General features: G+C 35.4%; 1 protein-coding gene across 7 annotated transcripts in view; it reads left to right on the forward strand.

Moving 5' to 3' along the window:
* The window catches only part of LOC110810078 (P-loop containing nucleoside triphosphate hydrolases superfamily protein), a 40,036-nt gene that overhangs the window by 10,625 nt on the left and 12,262 nt on the right, over positions 1–17,149 (forward strand). For 4 of the 7 annotated variants that reach the window (XR_015816375.1, XM_088211542.1, XM_088211540.1 and 1 more), the window contains exons 6-14: positions 1,346–1,460; positions 1,549–1,586; positions 2,021–2,118; positions 2,261–2,316; positions 9,916–10,204; positions 10,346–10,461; positions 11,161–11,217; positions 13,085–13,150; positions 15,065–15,139. Coding sequence is in view for 4 of the 7 variants with exons in the window: in XM_088211542.1 (XP_088067668.1) it covers positions 1,346–1,460; positions 1,549–1,586; positions 2,021–2,118; positions 2,261–2,316; positions 9,916–10,204; positions 10,346–10,461; positions 11,161–11,217; positions 13,085–13,150; positions 15,065–15,139 (910 nt within the window). In the remaining 3 variants the exon portion in view is untranslated. Of the gene's footprint in view, positions 1–1,345; positions 1,461–1,548; positions 1,587–2,020; positions 2,119–2,260; positions 2,317–9,915; positions 10,205–10,345; positions 10,462–11,160; positions 11,218–13,084; positions 13,151–15,064; positions 15,140–16,153; positions 16,527–17,149 lie in introns of all 7 variants that reach the window. The other 3 variants (XR_015816376.1, XR_015816377.1, XM_088211543.1) reach the window with 2 other exon arrangements.

Here is a 17,149-nt window from a genome sequence, read left to right on the forward strand (position 1 = left end):
GATTTTACTAGAAACCTGAATGACAATGGGTTTGATGAATATGTGAAGGTTCTTCAACACTCTTCCCGCCTCCATTTCCTCATTGAGGGGAATGATAAACTGGTGACGAAACTAGATGCTTGTGGCTCTTTAACAATGGAATGTTCTATTATCATTCACTTACTTTTTGCCCCATTGTGATTCCCTTGGAAGTTCATGTGGAAGCTTAGATCTTCTTCTAAGATTGCCTTTTTTCTTGGTAGATAATGTGAAGTTGGACTTTTACTATTGATAATCTTTGAAAGAGGTGTAAGATTTTTGCTAATTGATGTTTCCTATCCATGAGGGTTTTGAGACAAGGGTCATCTTCTTTGAGGTGTTGCTCTCCTTGCCATTGCATGACTCTCGAGTCCTCAGCTTGAGTTTGGTTATGGCTTCTATGGCTGATGAGATATGGGTGTGGCATTGGACTTGCAGTGATGAGTGCAGAAAAAATCTCCTCTTTCTTACACCCTTGCTACCATGTGGGTCATTTGGAAGTTAAGGAATGGGACTTCTTAGGGCTTATTTTTTTCTTTTTATAGCCTTAAGGATTTGGGGTTTTAAGACCTTAAGTTTTCTGTTTAAGACTATTGTCTTATCTATGAAGAGGATCTGAGATACCTCATTGATCTTTTGACCGATTTATAACTATTTTATATGGGGTTGGGCCCCTTTGGTCTAGTATAAGGACGAGACTCAAGATGGGTTCTTTCACCATCTTAGAGTGGTATCACTGGTCCCCGTCTTTCTCAAAGAAGTTTCTTGCACTTTTAGTGAAGCTTTAATTGTGTTTACAAAGTGATATCAAGCAAAAGCTCAATCAACTAATACACTTTGTTGTCTCCCTTTAAATGTACCCTAGGAAAGAAGAACAAGAGTTGCCTCTCCTAGAAGTAATTGAAAGGAAGAAGCCATCCCTATTCTGAGTTGTTTAGATATATTTCTTAGGCTTTTTCTTGCCCCTTTCCTCTCCCCCCCCCCTCCAACCCCCCCAGCCCAAAAAAAAAAAAAGAAAAAGAAAAAAAGAGAACCCTTTAATACAAAAAACTATTCTATATGGGTGTGGGGAGAGGAGGGAGGCTGTGTATAAAGCAATGTTAGATGTGACTTCACAATTTTTCTTTTCCACAAGATCATGTGAAATAGTATGGTTCTTAATTTTTAATGTAGAGGAAAATTGGTTAATTTAAATGCATTTGATTTCATGTATGTGTGGTTATTAGGTATTACTTGTTTCCTACTTAAAAGAGAGGAAAAGTGATACGACAAGAAGTAACTCTCAGTTTTAAAATATTTGACACTGTTTCCAGTCATTTTTTTTCAGATTTCACCACCAAAGAGTGCCTCTGGTAATCCTTGTCTGTGGAACTGCTTGTGTTGGGAAGTCCACTATAGCCACCCAACTTGCCCAAAGGCTAAATTTGCCGAATGTTTTACAGGTTTGCTCATCACTTGCGCAAGGTTTTCCAAGGGCTACTTATTTTCAGGATGCACACTGATACTGTTATCTATGATTTATTGTTACAGACAGATATGGTTTATGAATTGCTACGAACATCAACAGAGTATGTTATGATTCTCTGTTTTTTACTTATTTTTAATGACTGAGTTCACTGCTGCAAGGCTCCATCTTGTTTTCAGATACTCCTATAGAGGGGGTTCTACTAAATGGCCCAATAACAGTAACTAAAGATATTTTCCTCAGAGATATATGATATAAAGAATCCAGACTTTTGTGGAATGGAGTTTAGTGAAATGGAAATTGTGTGCTTATGACAAGGAGGATATGTAGCACACAAGTCGTTAGTTGTTTTAAAATGTTTCTACAGTTCAATTTATTAATACCTATAGTGCGTTTCGTCTCTTTTATTTCAAAAAAAATTAATACTTATAGTGCGTTGTATGGTTTTTTTGGTTAGTTACAATTTTTAATAATGCCAGCTGCAATGTTGTCCTAAATTTTGATGCCTGATTTCATCACTTTTCTTGTCCTGTTTAGTGCTCCATTGGCCTCAACTCCTGTATGGGCACGGAATTTCAGCTCCTCAGAGGAATTAATTACTGAGTTTTGTCGAGAATGCCGGATCGTTCGAAAAGGTGATTTCTGTTCTGCCATCCACGTCTTGCAAGTGTTTTATTTATTTTTCTAATATCAAATTACAGGGGTAATTTTAACTTTTTAAGCACATATTTTCTTTGGTTTTTAAAGTTCTAAAATCTTCTAATGCTTATTTCCCAGGTTTGGCTGGTGATTTGAAGAAAGCAATGAAAGATGGAAAACCAATTATAATTGAGGTACATTTGTGTTTTTTTTTTCAACTAAAAAAAAAAACGTTTTATTATAATATAAAAAGGAAATGATATTAGGAGGTGTGATAACCCATATTCAAGGTATATACAATTCTCATAAAGAGAAAAGATCCATTAAATCAACAAAGTTAATCCCATGAAACATATAATAAATTTAGATAAGCTATGAAATAAGCCAATGATGAGGATTAAAGTGAGAGGGCGTTGAGGAATTTTAGTGGGCTCTATTCTTCCTCTCTTCTAAGTGATTCAAAAGATGGTATTGGGGATGACATAAAAATTTCTTTCTACACTTCACAGCTGGGATCTCTTTCCATGCTCATAAGTCATCCTTGATGAAAGCATCGTTAAGGTTAGGGAGGTTCCAAATTGAATCCCAACACCTTCTACTTTAGAGCACAAAGAAGATGACTTGGTATTTTTGTTATGACCATGACACAAGAAGCATCTGTTTACCAAAATTCTACCTCTCTTCTGGTAGTTTTCGATAGTTAGGACCCTTTTCCATTCTACACTCCATGTTAAGAACGCGACTCTAAGTTTGGCCTTCATCTTTGACACTTTCTTATAAGAAAAATAACCCAAAATCTTGTTTGACATTATCAAGTGACCCCAAAGATGGCATGTAGGATGATGAATAAAAGCTTTTTTCAATACTTCATAGTCGGAATCCCCTTCCTTGCCCATCCTTGATTGAAATACCTATCCCTAGTTGAGGTTAAGGAGATTGAAATGAATCTCAAAGCTTGAAGATGGCTTGGGTTCCTTATCAGCATGACATAAGAAACATTGTTGTCCCCGTTGGGGTCCTTTGCATGTTGTCTCCTATGTGAAGAAAGCTATTTCCATGTGGTCTTGGTCTTCTACACTTGCGTCTAGAGGAAGCAATCCAATATCTTGTTCAACATTATCAGTGAGTGTAATAAAATTTAATTTTTTTTTATAGAAAAGGACGTATTATTGATAAAGAGAAGTGAAAATTACAAAAAAGCAGTACATAAGATATCTAACCAAACAAAAAGTAAGATGGACAACAAAACATAAAAGAATAAAGTGAAGGACAAAAAAATGACAACTGATCACGTGACTATTGCATCGCAGTTCCTATGGAGGATAGTTAGAGAGATGTCAAAGTATTTCCCTTGAGCCTTAGCTCATAGGGAAGCCAAAAGGGTCATTCTCTCCCATAAAACTGTCCGGAAGGATTGCCAAATATTCGATGATTTGTTTCCAGCCAAATTGTCATAGACCTGCAAAGAATGCTCCTTGCAGCTGCAGTCTTGCTTCTTCCTTATCTCTATACTGCCAATATTGGAATCAATGAAGCATTCCAATGAGAGAGGTGAAATCCGTGGTAGGGTACAATGTGTCAAATAACCTTATCCATAACTTCTATGCCACCTCATATTGGAGGAAATAATGATTATATGTTTCCCCTCCTTTATGGTACATCACATAATATCAAGATATAAAGCTCAGTTAAGCCTACGAACTTGCAATAGCTCATTGGTGTTTAATCAATTCAGAATTATAGTGAACGCGAACTCCTTCACCATCCAATGAACCTTGACTTGCCAGAATGTCTTGGTAAATGAGCTATGATAACTTTTAGAGTTTTTGTAATGTGATTAAAAAGATATTTATAAGTACATGTACCCAATGATTCTAGAGTCTTTGAGAGGACTGTAAAAGGTTGTAATTGGCTCAACATAGTATCAAGTTCTTAGATGTCTCTATCATTCAAACTCTGGATAAAAATGGAAATTCCAATTTAGAGTGCCATTTATAAGACAAAAGAAGGGGTCAGTTGGGCTTCTGTGATGTGGGGGGATGTGAAATAAGTGTGGAAATTTAGTAGCCAAGCGACTGTCCCCCTCCAATTGTCCTCCCAAAATAGGACCTTAGATCCATCCTCTACGTTATATCTAGTAAGAGGCATGTTCGAGGCTAGACTAGCAGTGTGGAAGAGAAATTTCTTGTCTAAAGGTGGCAGACACACTCTAATAAAGAGAACCTTTGCAAATTTACCCGTATATTACCTCACAACATTGACTATCCTGGCAAGCGTTGCAAAAAGGTTGGAAACCATCCAATGGCTTCCTTTGGGGTGATGGAGGGGGTTACAAGAAGTTTCACTTAGTTAAGTGGGATGAAGTCAAGAAGCCTTATCATGGGGGTGGTTTGGGGATTAGATCAGTGATGAAATTCAATAAAACTCTTCAAGGAAAGTGGTTGTGAAGATTCTTGAAAGAAGATGGAAGGCTGTGGAGAAGGGTTATTTTGGCCAGGTGGCAGAATTGTGCACTATCAGGTTCGGGAAGATTGGATAGAAGAGGGCACGATTTAGGCTTATGGAAGAAAATCAAGATGGGATGGCCTGGTTTCAAGGAGAGCATGACTTGGAAAGTGGGCAGAGGTAATGTCACTAGATTTTGGCATGATCAATTATTGGAGGGGGAATGCCTAAAATTCTGTTATCCAAGAATTTATGCGATTGCATAATCCAAAGATATGCTGGTGGAGGAGGCCTATTCGAAGGAGAATGACAGGTGTACTCGGTCTGTAATTGTATCTAGAAATTTGAATGACTGGGAAGTAGAGGAGTACAAAGAGCTAATGCATAAAATTTCAGAATTTCATATTAGTAGTGATCTGGAGCAGGTGTTATGGAGGTGGATAAAAAATGGTGAGTTCTCTGTGTGCTCTTATTACAGTAAACTGATGGGATTTGTAACGAATAATTCCCTCAATCTCCTGGCAACCCTGATTTGGAAAACTACAGCGCTTTCTAGGATGGCCTTCTTCGTTTGGGAGGCTTGTCGGGAAAGCATTTTGACTTTGGATAAACTAAAGGCTAGGGGATTTACAATGGTGAATGGATGTTTCATGTGTTTGGGGGAGGAGGAAAACTTTTGTCATCTTCTGCTTAAATGTCTTGCTGTATATGAACTATGGTATTTGGTTTATGGTTTATTAGGCATCTGCTGGGTCTCTCTAGGTTCAATTGTGGATGAGGTTTGGGCTTGGGGGGGTGTTGGACTGAAAACCAATATTGCAAGACTTATTCCCCTTTCCATCTTTTTGAGTTATTTGGAAAAAAAAGAAATTTGAGAACTTTTGAGGGGGTTGTGAATAATATGAGGAAATTAAGAGAGAGATGGTTTAATTACTTTGAATTTCTTGTGTTAGGGCATGATATTATTAAGGCTGAGGATCTTGGAGATGTCATTGATACACTAGTAAACTTGTAAATCTCTTGTAAATGGGTGGTATCCTTTTTTTGCTATCTTGCTAATATAGATACTATACTTTTTCTTTAAAAGAAAATATCAAGTAAGAGGCATATAAAGGTTTAGGAAACTGGAAATGACGTTCTATGGACTTTTATGTTGGATGGATCTGGTAGACAATGAATCCCAACCATTCCACTGATTCCAATGAACACTTTTGATCATTTTATGGCAAAAGGAATTTGGTTCTTGTTGAAAGTGTCATAGTGACTTGACCAATAATGACATATTTCTTAAGTTTAGGTTCCCAGTGTCTAACTCTCTAAAAGTTCTAAACCTACAATGCACCTCCCCATTTTACTAAATGATTTCTTCTCTTCTCTCCATTCCCTACCCATGAAAAGCTCCTTATCACCCCCTCTGAACACTGGGTCACTAGTGTTGGAACCTTAAACAAAGATATATAGTGAACTAGGATAATAGATAAGCATGTCTAAATTAGTGTAACATGTACCCCCCGTAAACAAGACCCCCTTTCCAAATTTCTAACTACATATACACTTTATTACCACTTCATACTAAAATGACTTACATCTGGGATTATTGCTTAAAGGATTGCTTAAATGTGTAATCGGCGATGGTAAGATTGCCCATCCTATTGCCTTAACTAGGTTGCTCACTATACCATTTGTCACATTTTCGCATACCAAACTATAGAATTTTAGGAGAAAAAATATAATTTTACTTTTTACCCTTTAAATTGTTACATTTGGGGTATTTATAGAATTCCTTGTTACATTTGGGGTATTTATAGAATTCCTTACCTACTAATAAGGAAATTCTTATTTTATTAGAATTCTAATAATATGATATTATAATTCTCATACAATTCTAATTACATAATACTAAATAATTAAATAATTAAATAATTAAATAATAAAATATAGTATTCAACACCCCCTCTCAAGTTGGTGCAGGGATATCGCACATGGTTAACTTGCAAATCAAGTTATGAAGAGTCATCATGGAATCTACCAGAGACGTACATGCGCTTGACTCGACTCAAAATGGCTCAGTTCGACTCAAAACGGCTTGACTCGACTCTAAAACGGCTCGACTTGGCTCAAAATGGCTCGACTCGACTTTAAAACAACTTAGATTTGGTTCTAAAACGATTTGGATTAGGCTCTAAAACGGTTCATACTCGTCTCTAAAACGGCTCGAAATTGACTGAAAAAACAGTTCGAAGTTGGCTTGGCTCGTCTTCTCCGCAAAAATCTCTGAATGTGCGTAGATACTGAATGATGCGGCCTTTTTTACCAGCATCTGCAGATGTACGACTGTAGTTTTTTACCGACGCCTCCAGAGTGCGGCTGCAGCTTTTTACTGATGCTTCCAGAGTGCGGCTGCATTTTTTTACTAGCATCTCCATAGTGCGGCTATGCTTTTTTACTGGCGCCTGAACCGCCGCTAAAAATCACCGTAAACACCACAGAACATATCGGCGGGTTCAAATCCATTTTTGATAGTGATGAGAGTAGATCAGGATAAAAAGGTACCAACTCAGCATATTGTGCTAGTTTAAGGTTTGGAAAGAACTCTAAAGTGGAATCCTAAAATAGTTTTATTTGGTTCTGATACCATGTAGAATTTTAGGAGAAAAAATATAATTTTATTTCTCACCCTTTAGATTATTACATTTAGGGTATTTATTGAATTTCTAATCTATTAATAATATTTTTTTTATTTTACTAGAATTCTAATAATATGAGATTATTATTTTCATAAAATGCTAATTACATAATACTAAATAATTAAATAATTAACTAATTAAATAATAAAATAATAAAATATGGTATTTAACACCAACGTATCTAGCCATGTTAATGCAGAGTCTTGGCATATGCTCAAACACACTCCCCAATATGATTGCATTGACAATTGATCTATTATCATGTGATAGGAATAGTTTTGTGTCATCTATGAATTGAAGGTGAGACACCTCAATTCTATCTTTACCAATCATAAAGCCTTCAACTGCGGTCTTTTCAGTCCGTTTGTTAGCATTCTACTCAAATCATCCACTGCCAAGGTAGAAAGAAATAGAGATGAAGGATCTCTTTGCCTTATACCCCAAGCACCTTGAAACCACTCCTAGGCCTTACCACTTATTATGACTGCAAAAGAGACAGATTACAAGCCATCTTTCGTCAAACTTCTTCATCTAATCCAAAACCCTTGCAATTTATCGCTAAGTCTAGGGATCCAATTTACCCTATCATAAGCCTTTTCAAAATCTAATTTAAGGCCAACCCTTCTTTTTTCACTCTTTGCATATGTTCTACCTATTCGTTTACTATAAAGGAAGTGTCCATAATTTCTCTTCCTCCAATAAAAGTACTTTGATTTGATGTATGGTGTCATCCAAAACTTCATTAAGCCGTAGTAACAAAATCTTAGTTATTATTTTGTAGGCACTAGTCACTAAATTGACAGGACAATAGTCTGATACCCTGTTTGATTTGTCTTTGTTAGGTATGAGGGTGATGAAAGTTGAGTTCATACTTTGACATATTTTTCCATTCAAATAGAGCTCTTGAAATACCTTCATCAAATCGTCCTTTAAAATGTTGCAACAAGACTGGAAGGAAGCTCCCGCAAATCCATCTGGGCTAGGGGCTTTCTATGTATACATTGCCCAAATAGTTTTCCAAATGTCTCAAACTTTCTTTCAATTTGCTCAACTATGGCAGTACTAATGAGCTACCGATAAACCCTTATTAAAGGCCTAATATTTCTTCCTTGATGTACAAGTGCTGGTAAAACTTGGTGATTTTGCGCCCAAATAAAATTGAATTGTAAAACTGCGACTCCTAGAGTTTCTACACTAGTATGTCCTTTAAGGTTGGTTGGGTAGATGAAATCTCATCCCTGGTAAGAAATGAAATCCAACCATTGATCTCCCAATCATTCAACTTTTTGGACATCAATGCTCAACCACCTTCCAACCAAACATCTCTAAACAAATTGCAAACCCTTGCCTCCTTGAAGAGCACATTTGAATAGATAAAAGGAAATGCCTCTCTCAAAGACCTATCCTTACACCATATACCACCATGATAAGGCGGCGCCACCCGTTTACAAAAAAAATTACATGTAAGTAAGTATAAATACAATGACCCCAAAATCTCCAATCTAAGTTATGTCGCAAAACCACATAATCAAAATAATGAAACTACCTATCTTTAATATTAATAATTTGCTCTTCCCTCCCCTCAAAAGTCATTTTGTTTCTATCTCTTCAAATCACCCAAAAAATGGACAAAAGAATAAGCCAAAAAAACTTATTCTTCTTACTAAGCCCCTCCCAAGCCATTAACTCGCTTTTCACTAACCCTGCAATAGCCCAATTGGTGCCCATAAGACCATAGACCAAAGTCCAATGATTGTAAGTTAATGGATACCAGAGCAGGATGTGGTTGCAAGTCTCAGCATCACTTTTGCAAAGGAAGCTTACATTCACCATAGTTTTTCCTCTTTTCATCAGATGATCAATATTCAATACATTCCTTTTCTGCTTCCAAGGCAAAGATAGAGAGTCTTGGTGGAGCTTTTGCCTTCCAAATCATTTTAGTCGAGAAATCAGTGTCCCCCACCTCTCTGTAACCAACCAGGTTTGTCAGTTCGAAAATTTTTTACTTTAGCATCAAACTGTGGGTAGACAATTACGTGTGAATAACTCAAAAGTAAGAGAAAATATTAGTCTTTGGCATGCAAAAGATATGTATAAACTCTCTGCAGTGAGATAATGACAGTTTGAGTTGGATGTCACACATTTATGACCATATAGATATGTATACGCATATATACATATATCTATGTACATATACATAAGCACACACTAAGGATAGGAATTGAAACTTGGAGAGTACGTTCACATACGAAAAGCGGCCTACTATATGAGAGGAGACCTAGGGAAATGATATTCTTTACAGTTTCAAAGCTCAAAACACCAGACTGTATTTTGAGATGCTCAGATGGTGTCTTTCACCTTCTGTGATCCATAATATGTCTAATCAAACACGGTTTCCTGCATTTAGCAACATGATGAGACGAACCCCCACCAAGGAATGATGTGCATAGTCAATGTGTATTAAAAGTTTCTTGTATATGTTATTGATATCGAAGAATTTGAATGAGCTTTTGTTGTTGGAAAGTCCAGGGTAGTGATGTACCACAGTTGTTCAGCATCTAATCAATAAAATTATGGCTTCTTTAATTTGAATATAGAAAAATAGGAGACTTCTACTCTCCAGGGCTTGCCGCATGATATTGTTTACGCTGATACTGACAGGGTATACATTTGGACCCAAGCATCTATTTAATGGATGAAGAGAACAAATCACCAGCTAATGTGCCAGAAAAAGTGAAGGAGATAAACGCTAACTCTGCGTCTGTTGCATCAGACGATAATCCTGTGGCACAAAACGGAAATAGTTCTAGTGGTCTCTGTGGAAGTCATAATGAAATAAACAACATTTCTGAGCATATGGGCTCAGAAGGGCCATCTTCTGACCTGCTGAACAAAGTTGCTGCTTCTCTAAAGACTGTAGACCTAGCAGAAAACGTTTCAGACCATAAAGGTTATATTTTCTTAATTCTGCTAACATGTTTGAATTTCCTGTTATCAGAATTGTGGAATGTGTCTGTATAAATGTATAGATTCCAAAGAATGAAAAAACTTTGATGTGGTTGTTCATTAACTGTTGATTTTATCCTTGCAGTTGAAACTTCTAAAGATACAAAAATGGACGGGAAACCTCATGTACAGAAAGAAAGATCTGGTCCTGAACCAATTATTATTCCTCTAGTTCTGAAGATGGCTGAATTTGATCATAAGGTGCCATTGTTACTTATATAACTTTTGAGAGAAATTTATGTGAAAAGCTTTAACTTCACTAGCTTTATGTTTTGTCTTCACTGAATCCCGATGGTTGTTGTGTTAGAAATGGTAGCCTTGAAATGCAGGATACAGTGGGAAAAAAAATTTCCAGGGGGAGGGTGTCTCTTTAGCTATTTTGCAAAGATACCAAGGCTGCTATCTTGTACTGATTTTGTTCTTGCTTTTGTTTTTGTGTTGTTGAGGTTGCTCTGGGGTACTCCTTTCCCCCTTTTTTGAATTCTTTGCTTCTTTTATCCTAATAATAGTTCTTCTTTGATCTAAAACAATCATTAAAAAATTAAAATTGAAGAACATAATATTCATATAGTCAGCAGCCATATGGATGATATTCTGTCCTCTTATATTGTTTGAGAAGAAAATTACAAGGTGATCAAATGCCTGCAAACTGGGGTATGTAAAATGAACAAAAGGTATATCTATTTGCTGAAAGGGAAAAAAGCAAATAGCTATTGATATTTGGTGTGTACTAGCTAAGCACACAATATATGAGATAATAGGTTACTATTCCTTCCAATAAATGGACATAAGTCCTAATTTCTGGAATCTGAGAAGGTCAATGTTAGTTCTCTCTCAAATTTGAATTTTTTGTTTCCTACCAGGATGCTTTTAACTTTGAATCTTTTCCCTTCTTTTTAGGCATTGCTAGAGGAGTGGATCTCAACTCGTACGTTTGGTGATAAATGTTTAGATCAGGTATGGAAAATATCTTAATTCCAGATAACTTTAATTCATTTTTTAAATAAAAGAACTTAATGAAGGGGAAGAGAATTTCAAAAAGAGGAGATGATAAAGAATCCTTCACCCAAAAAACAAGAAATAGAAAATGTAAGATAAACTGCCTGGAGCTCCAATCCCAGTGAAAAGTTGATGAAGGCATTCCTTTGAAGAAACCTGTGGGCTTTAGCCCAAAGCAAACCAAAGAAATTCTCCTGTCCCGAACAGGTGGTTTGTGTTTGAAAATGATGCTTGAAATTCTAGTATTCTTTTCCGAGTAGATGCCCCAAATAGCAGAAATAAGCTTGGATCAAAGTTACTCTATCTCCTAGAGAGAAAAACCACCTTCCAGCTCTCTCGCATCTTGACCACTTTCTTCTCCATCCCCTTCTAAAAAAGATTACTTGTAGTGCATAGAGATTATAAACCGATCAAGTGTGATGACAAAATCCCTTGTCTATCAACTGACCAAGTAAATTAACAATTACATAGGGGGGATCTCTCACCTTTCATTCCTCTATAAAATTATTAAAATTTTCCATTTGTGTAGTCATTCTATTCCCTCCTATGCTCCCATCTGGATACCTACATATATTGAAATCCTCTCTTACACACCAAGACAGATTGTAGAGACCTATTTATTACCTAGGCTAAGACAAGATATTCAGAGATTTTTTACATTAAATAAAATGAAATTCTTCTTTAACACCTTATATTTCTAATTTTTTCAAGACCAACTAATTTTCTTTTTTGAAATAAAAGAAGATTCGGATTAAAAGGTATCAAGGGGTACCGCCCAATATATAAAAGGATATTACATGTCAATTAGCATATCAACATCTGCGCCGATATTCTATAAGGATAGTAAATTGTGACCCAAGAGTAAGAAGTCAAAATAGTGTAACCATCTATTTCTAATATTTACAAGAGTATTTTCAATGCCCTTAAAAGTACGGTTGTTCCTCTCTTTCCACAAAATCCAAAAAATAGAGAGGGGGATAAGGCAAGCAGCTTTGTTGTAAGAAAGTAGACCTTCCCAAGCCAAAAGTTCTTTATCAATAGAGTCCGCCATTACCCATTTAATACCCATCAAGCTGTAGATCATATTCCATAAATCTGTAGAGAAGGAGCACCATAACAGAATATCGTGCAGCTTTCAGCGTTGCATTTCCAGAGGAAACACTTGTTGACCAAAGTTTTTCCTCTTTTCATCAAATTATCCAAAGTCAGAATTTTCTCCTTAGCCGCTTCCTCTTTTCAAGACCAACTAATTGAACTGATATAAGATGTAACTATGATTTATCTAATAGAACAATAAATTTACTTAAAAAGAAAAATAAAATTAAGATTTACTCTACTGCGGGGGCTTCAACCCTACGCCCCTTTTTTACTTTTACCGGCACAAATTTTTGCCTCCCTTAAATCAAGTCTCCTAACTCTGCCATTGCTTTTGACTCAAGGTTCCTAATGCCAGAATCAAGGAGATGGATATTGTAGAAACAATCAAGAGCCATGTTTGTTGTTTCTCTATCATTTAAGTTACAGAAAAAAAAGAAATTCCGTGAAAACCGACTATCAAGACATTTGTAAAAGTAGTTTATTGAAATTCTTGTTGTTGACTACTACTTTCATTACCTAATATGGTCAATATAGGGAAAGAAACAATGAGTTAAAGTGAAGTAATTTGATATATAGAAAAAGAGCATATTGTCTTCAATGGCTTGAATTCTATAGTTCCGTGTCTTTATTACCTATTAACTGAGTTGACATTTGTTCTTTCACATACTTTGGTCAATTAGAAACATAATTCAAAGCCAGATTTAATATTTATTCTCTTACTTTGCAGGATAAGAGCACGTTAATGACCAATTTAAAAACTATTCAAGACTATCTCTGCTCCTTCAAGTCACAGGTACACTAATTCGTGTTTGATGCATTTGGTCAAAAAGGAAAAAGTACCATTTTCTTCATCCTGAGTATTTAGTACTATTTAGGAAGGCTTTTATTAATGCAGATGGTTTAGTTTGTATAAGCACCATGTCTATTATAAAAAGATTTAAATTCAATCAGTCTCAGTTTTAGGTAGTAAAGTAGCTCCTCTAATAGTTGCTTGTGTTCAAATCTGACCATTTAGCTAGTATTTCAAAGTCAGTTACATTATAACAGTGGGGATCAGCAGGTATTCCAATAGTTCCTTTTTTTTGGCATCATTTTGCAGGTTTCATGAAAAATTTATTCAACAATTTTCAAGACTAGTTAACACTTGGTCTGCTGTGGGTGAGGCTTCCAGGGGCCATTTAGTTGGATTAGAGGGATGGTGTTAATCTAAGGAGAGGAGCCTTAGTATAGGAAACTTAATGCCTAGAAACCTCGTGGCAGAAGATGTTGAAGAGCAAACTCGGACTATGGTTGGGATTTTAAAGTGCAAATGAACATATCCATAGACGTTCTTAGATATCCATCACGCAGGCTTATGAACTCTATCTCCTTGACTCTGATTGAGGGTGAGGGATGGGTTGTCTTGGTTTCTGAGAGGATACTGGATGAGGGTGACATCCTTTGACTCTGATTGAAGGCATAATTCTCCTATCTCGTCCTTTTTGAATCATTTTGAACTCACCCATCTTAAAACATTTTTCTCTTTAGAAGTTTCGATGATTGAGAATAGTTGTATTTGGTGTCCTAATTGCTTTTGTTGATAATTTTTTCTGCTTCTAACTGTAACCAATTTATGGGGACCCTTTTTGGGGGTTTATGCCTGTAAATTCTTATCTAGAGTTTCTTATTCAGTCTTGTTAGATGTGATTTTGTTGTATCTCTCTCTTTTTGGAAAGTGAATTTCCCTCTAAGGCTAGATTTTGATTTGGAGTATCTCTTGTATGCCTTCACATGTTACCTGATCCTTATCAGAAAGATTCTGCCTTTTTTTTTTTGAAAGGCACCTGTAATTAACCCTGCTTCGTCTACACTACTAAAAATAATCATTGCACTCTTACAATTCTCGTGCTGAAGATAGGAATAAGCTAGATATAATGAAGCTAAAGGATCCGTCCCGAGAACTTGGATCCGAATTGGGTCATACTCAATATTTAAGCCAACAAAGAAGCCATAGATTCTTTTTTTAGTAATCTCTGGAGTTTTCAGGCCTTGTTACAACAATTTGCTTGTAAATCAAAGCAATACTAATTCTTGCCACAATCTACCCAATTCAGTTAAGTATTATGCCTTAGTCATCTCTCTAAAATGTAAATATTTATGTATACGGGTCGCACCCTCTTTTTGTTACTGATTTAATATATTTTTCATCTTGTTATTTGAAAAAAAATATGCTTTAGTCATCTCTCCTTATTTGGTTATATGTAGTTGATATCATAATTCTTAAATTTGTACATTATTGTCAACTTGAGAATATATTTGGGATGCGACACTTTAATCTTATGGGTTCTGTTGAGTAGTAGATACCTATGAGAAATCGACAGTTACATTGAGTTAATTAGAGGAGCTACTTTATATTTTTAGAACACTCAAGAATCCCTTTGTTTACCCTTTGTAATACTAATGATGATATATAACAATGGGTAGACTTGCCTCTTGTTATATTTTTAGAACACTCATTATTACCATTATATTAGCTCATTTCTATATTTTCTATTAAGGTGGAAAAAGTTTTCTTTATCATGATGTTATAGGTTTTTTGATGTTTGTAGCTGCTTTTAAATCATAAAACTGTTGTCTGTAGATATCTGTTTCTAAAGTATATGTGGTAAGAAGCAACAGCTTTTGCCTCTGAATCTCTCTTTCTTTTCTAAACTTTCTCTTGGAACAGGGCTTGTCGGTGGTGAACGTATCAGCCACTACATTTCCACAAACATTAGATTGGCTGCATGGCTATCTTCTTCAGGTATAGCCATTTCTGTTAACAATTAGAATTAGATGAACTACACAGAATATCTGACGTTTCTAAATGTGCATACCTTTTATGTAACTAGATATAGGACAAAATTTGGGATATGTGCCTACTCAGACATTAGAGTTAAGCCTAGATATCATTGATTGTATAACTCAATCTAGAGAGAAACTCTCTGCCTCCAATGTAATCCTACCCTAAAAAGGACAAGAAATCTAAGTAGGAATTTAACTCAAAAAAAAATCGTAACACGACTAGAAGGAGAACTATTATAAATAAATTAAAAACCATAATTTAGATAAGGTAAATTACAACGGGTTCTTGGGTGTTCAACCTAATTATAATAAGGTCAATTAGTTTGAGAAAATGACAATCCAGTTATTATGTTTTAAACAACTGCTACAACTCGATAGATGTAGGAGAAAAATATAACTGATTTGCCTACTTAGGGATATGGATAATAAACATTGCACCTAGGGTTCCTTAGACAATCTAAGAAATCTTAAGTATCACATTAAGAGTCTGATTGTATCATACAACCAGAAATTTAAGAAACTCCATTAGTTTTTTCTTTTGTTTTTGAAATATAGAAACTCCATTAGTATTTGCTGAATAATTATATTCTATTTCAGGTAGTGAAATTATTGAGATATTTATGATGATTCCTAAGTGATGAAAAGTATTCATGGTAGTCATATAAATGGATGGGATGCTGTAGCAAATAGCTTATTTATATACAAAACCACCTATGGAAGGCCATCTCTTAATTATTAGACCTATATATTCCTCTTACTCTCCTAAAAGTTGGAGATGGTTCAGGAGTGTTGTTTTACAGTCTTATCATGATTTGCAGTAGAGATGCAATCTGTCTTAATAAATTTGTGGAAAAAGACCATGCATATCAGTTTGTGGCAAAGCTAAATCCTGAATATGATCAAGTATGAATCCTGATCTTGTGAAAGCAGGAAATTTCATCATTCAATGAGATAATTTCCATTATAACTGCAGAAGAGAGCAGAAGAATAATTTTAACAGAACCTCACTCCATTAATAGTTCAGCTCTAATCACGAGGTTCCAGATTACACCAACAAACAAAGGAACTGAGTCACACTAAGAACTCATCTCCTGTAGTGGATACGGACAATTTTCAATGTACTTTTTGCAAGTAACTTAGACACACCAAAGAAAAATGTTGGAAACTGCACGGTAAATCTGATACCTCCAACAAAGAGTGAGGATACAAAACTACCTCACAGAAGATCACCATACAGGTTTTTATGGTCAACCAGCAAGAGGAAGAAAAATCTGCTGATTTCACTACATTCAAAGCTGAGATTGAATGACTACGAAATCAATTGGAGAACCTTAAGAGACCCACAGGTGAAAGTATAATAAAGCACTTAGGTTTGCTTTCTTTTTCACATAGTCTAAATGCCCCATATAAACCTTTTGAAAATTCTTAAATTAAATATTTAGAAACCACCAATCATATGATCAGTACTTGTAGATATTTTTATATATATATTCTCTACTCAAGTAATAAGAAAATTATCATTACAGATGTTTCTCTCAATATTATTGTAGACAAAGACAACATCGAGTTTAGTCCTATCCTTGTCCTAGAAAATATATTACATGTTCCCAAACTGTGTTACTAATCTTGCTTGGTCAATAATTTATCACAGGACTTGAACTGCAAAGTAATATGTCTTCTCTCAATCTGACTTCTTTTTAAATAAAAGTGTTGTATGTATTAATATAATGTGCCAAGGGGACACAACCCATTTACAAAAAAATTACTAGTTAATTAAACTATCGATCACAAAACCAGGTCATTTAAACAGTCAATGTTATGCTTTAAAACAGTATAGTCAAAATAATGAAACCAACTGTCAGTGATGATATTAAAGTTTACTTCTTTTCCTTCAAAAGCACAATTGTTTCTCTCTATCTGGAGGACCCAGAAAATAGTGAGGGGATGAGTTTGAGAGTTTTCCTTATAT

The sequence above is a fragment of the Carica papaya genome, chromosome 9, assembly GCF_054855325.1.
Source record: "Carica papaya isolate Zhongbai chromosome 9, ASM5485532v1, whole genome shotgun sequence".
NCBI classification, from domain to species: Eukaryota; Viridiplantae; Streptophyta; class Magnoliopsida; order Brassicales; family Caricaceae; genus Carica; species Carica papaya.